This window comes from Buceros rhinoceros, unplaced genomic scaffold (genome assembly GCF_000710305.1).
Source record: "Buceros rhinoceros silvestris isolate BGI_N320 unplaced genomic scaffold, ASM71030v1 scaffold1138, whole genome shotgun sequence".
Classification (NCBI taxonomy): Eukaryota; Metazoa; Chordata; class Aves; order Bucerotiformes; family Bucerotidae; genus Buceros; species Buceros rhinoceros.
Genome location: NW_010426167.1, coordinates 81,059 through 84,272, shown reverse-complemented (window position 1 = coordinate 84,272; position 3,214 = coordinate 81,059). Strand labels below are relative to the sequence as shown.

The following is a 3,214-nucleotide window of genomic DNA, read 5'->3' as shown; positions in this document are numbered from 1 at the left end:
TTAGATTACAATCAGTCTACATAGAAACCTAAAATGTCAGGGGGTGCTTTTGCTGAGCGCTGTGTACTAAACTCTTTTTCCAGGCACCAGTGAACCATGATTTATTAGTCTTGAAGACTTCAGAGTACTTCAGTTTCCATTTATCAAATGAAGAGATGGATGCATAATCTTATAAGCAGCAACAGACATTTCACATATGAAACTTCTAACAATGACAGCTAATTAATTGTAGATCATTTAAGCCACAAAGTGAAATTGGCTCAAGCTTTTGCATCACACCATCACGCTTCCTACAAAACAATTTTCTTTTTCCCCAAAACTTGTATTGAGTGTGGGATCTTCAGCTAGATGGGTCTTCAGGTTGGGTCCTCAACATCTTTATTCGTTTTTCCAGCCTCTCCATCCATTCATTTCTGAGCCTAAGGACAGAAACATGGATCAGCTTTCCACGTATTTTTGCAGGGAATAGATTTATATATATTCTTCCCACCTGGGCTATCTTTTGGTGCTTTTTCCCAGTTGTCATGCAAATTGTCTTGTCCCTTTAGAGTGCTTTGCTGAGTTGCACTTCAGGACTTGCTCTTAAATCCCGATGATGGCTCACCTGAGCTTTGCGGTTCTTCTTTATCTCCAGTGTGCCCTCTCTCAAGAGCCTCTGTATACTGGAGTGACTTGTCATCTCTGGAGATTGCCTGCTGCCACCTGCTGGGTAGCATCACCCAACGTTTCCCCATTCCCCCTCCTCTTCAGAAACGCATTAAAAAAAGTACCACATAGAGGCACCTGAGAACTCTTTGGCTGGGAAACACTGTGCGTTGAAACTTCTGTTAGACCCATAGCAGATGGCTTTAGCTGATAGGCAGCACTTTGTTTCCTTTTTTTTTTTTTTGTAGTATCTAGGCACAACAGAAAGACTGCCTCAAAGAGAAAAGACAATAATTTCACAGCTGAGGAGCTGAGATGTTGAAATTAGCTTAGTTACAAACAGATAAAACATGCTAGAGACTAATTCCAGTGTTTCTTCTTCCAGGGTTATTAATGCAAGTCCATCCTTGCTCTTTTTTTTCAAGCATCAATCCAAAGAGAGGTATGAGGGAGATTTTGAAAAAACGCTTTCTCATTGAATGATCTCAGGCCAAAACAACTGTCTTTGTCTATTCCTTCAATTTATGGAAATGTCATGGGAAGTAAAACTGTACTGTTGTCACTGCAGACTGGTCTTTCTCATTGTGACTGATAAAGATACATATGGCTGACTGAGATAAACATGGCTATGGATGATGGTGGCCTTGGTCAGTTAGTACACTTGGACTGTCTGCTTTATTAGGGATTTATCTCATGCAAATTAAGCCATCTTAATTAATTCAAACTATACTCTTGTGAAAACAAGACCGCAGAGAAAGAAGGTGTGCTGGCTCTGCTGTGAACATAATCTTTGATGTTCAAACAAGCCTGTACTTCTAGATGTTGTCCTGGTAACTTCAGGAAGTTACACACTTTGGATCCATTTAAGCAACAAGAGTGAATCATTTTCTTTTCCTGTGAAACCATGGCCTGGACACATTAGCATTAGCATGCCAATTTGGGAAGCTTTATTATTCTCTGAAAATCTAAGAAAAATTCATTCAGCTTTCATTGCATGGCTTAAATACAGGCATCACTTTTCTTTAAAAAAAGTTACAATGCTAACTCAAATAACCCTTCCAGATGCCAGCTACCCACCTTGTCAGAGCACTTCTCCGCTGACGTTCTTTTTCAATTTGCAGATACTGAGTTTGCTGTTCAATAGTCTTCTCCCAGAAGTTCCTCAGGTCACTAGTTTCACATCCCCGCACTTCATGACGTATGTATTGGCTATTCATTTTCTCTAAAGGAAAAATGGAAAACAACCGTATGACAAGTTATTGGTACTTCAACTTTTTTCATGGCTAAAGCCAACTCTTGCTGTTTTGGATTTTCACAGCGATAGAGTCACACAGTCTTTCTTTTTTTGTACTATCAGGATAGCAGTGGGCATGTCTCACTATTTAAGCTTTTCATTCCTAACTCTGACACTTGTGGATATGCTGTCTGAAGTGATTCGAATTCTTACTTGTTCACCTCAAATATCTCTCACCTTGATCTGCCTGTGACCTTTAATGTCACAATGCTGGACAGTTCTGTTGTATTCTCTAGCTTAATGATTAGGATGCCTTTTACTTGTACTCATAAATGGAAAAGAAATATAAAAATTGTCAGATCTAGTGGGATTTTTCCTCACATTTTTTAATGTCCATGGAAAGATAATGTGACTATTGTAGATTAAAACAATGAAGAAAAAGAGCTCTGCTGTTAATCATTATAACACTTAGCTTTATTTAGGAATAGCAAAAATTTGTACGTATACAAGTATGTACATAATTTTATAAGATGCTGTCTTGCAAAAGCCACCTTTCTTATTAAATATTTCTCTCCTGCAATTTTCAAAACAGAGCACATTCAATATATATATATAATTGAATACGTTTATATATCTGTGCCCATTCTGTAATTCCCGCTTCATTTAATGTCATCTTAAAAATAAATTTTGGAGAAAATCCTATCCTAGGAAACGTAAATCTGTCTCAAGATGACTCTTTGTGGGCTAGCAGTCAAGTTCCTGTATTCCACACTACAGCCAGAAAATAATATAATTACTTTCAAAACTTCATTAACTGTGGAATACATATATCCATGCTGCCTTCCAAATTGCTGTGTGGTTTCTCAAGACCATGCCATTATAATATTTTCCAGAACATTTCAATTTTTTAACAAGAATTTAGGGGGTCTCTCACGTGTTGTTTGAATTCATGGCAATTATTTGTAATTTATTTTAATCGGAGCCAGAGAGAGGTAGTAAACAAGTCCCTCAAGGCTAGCTTGGATAAGCTTGAAGAAACTGCTGTCATTATGCTGCCAGGCATCATAAGAAAAGCAAAACTGAGAACTGGTAATCATCTTTACACAATTTCATTTGCAGATTTGGTTTTGTGAAGAACTGTGAGACACGTTATAAAGACTCTATGAACAGAGAACAAAAGCAACCCTTTAGAAAAACTCACTTTCCTGCTGGGATTTCCTGGTGACTTCCCTGTTGTTCCCTGTAAAAGCTCCATACATCAACTCACAGACTCCAAATGATGGAAGCACAGTGTCTGAGACTCACTTTTGTAGAATAAATTAACCGAGCGTTTTT

The 3,214-nt window shown here is 37.9% G+C and overlaps 1 protein-coding gene across 1 annotated transcript; it reads right to left on the bottom strand.

Moving 5' to 3' along the window:
• Window positions 1-340: 340 nt before the first annotated feature.
• On the bottom strand, window positions 341-1,862 carry LOC104498051. Its single transcript, XM_010141375.1, has 2 exons — window positions 1,723-1,862; window positions 341-419 (listed from the first exon to the last, which is right to left on the bottom strand). Exons 1-2 carry the CDS (start codon window positions 1,860-1,862, stop codon window positions 341-343), a joined length of 219 nt encoding a protein of 72 aa, XP_010139677.1.
• Window positions 1,863-3,214: the final 1,352 nt, after the last annotated feature.

What these genes read in the sequence shown, in the direction of transcription:
- LOC104498051 (XM_010141375.1), bottom strand. Translation starts at nt 1,862, where the DNA reads ATGAATAGCCAATACATACGTCATGAAGTGCGGGGATGTGAAACTAGT. An exon ending in CGGAGAAGTGCTCTGACAAG is followed by an intron (nt 420 to 1,722) that starts GTGGGTAGCTGG and finishes TTCTGTCCTTAG; the next exon opens with GCTCAGAAATGAATGGATGG.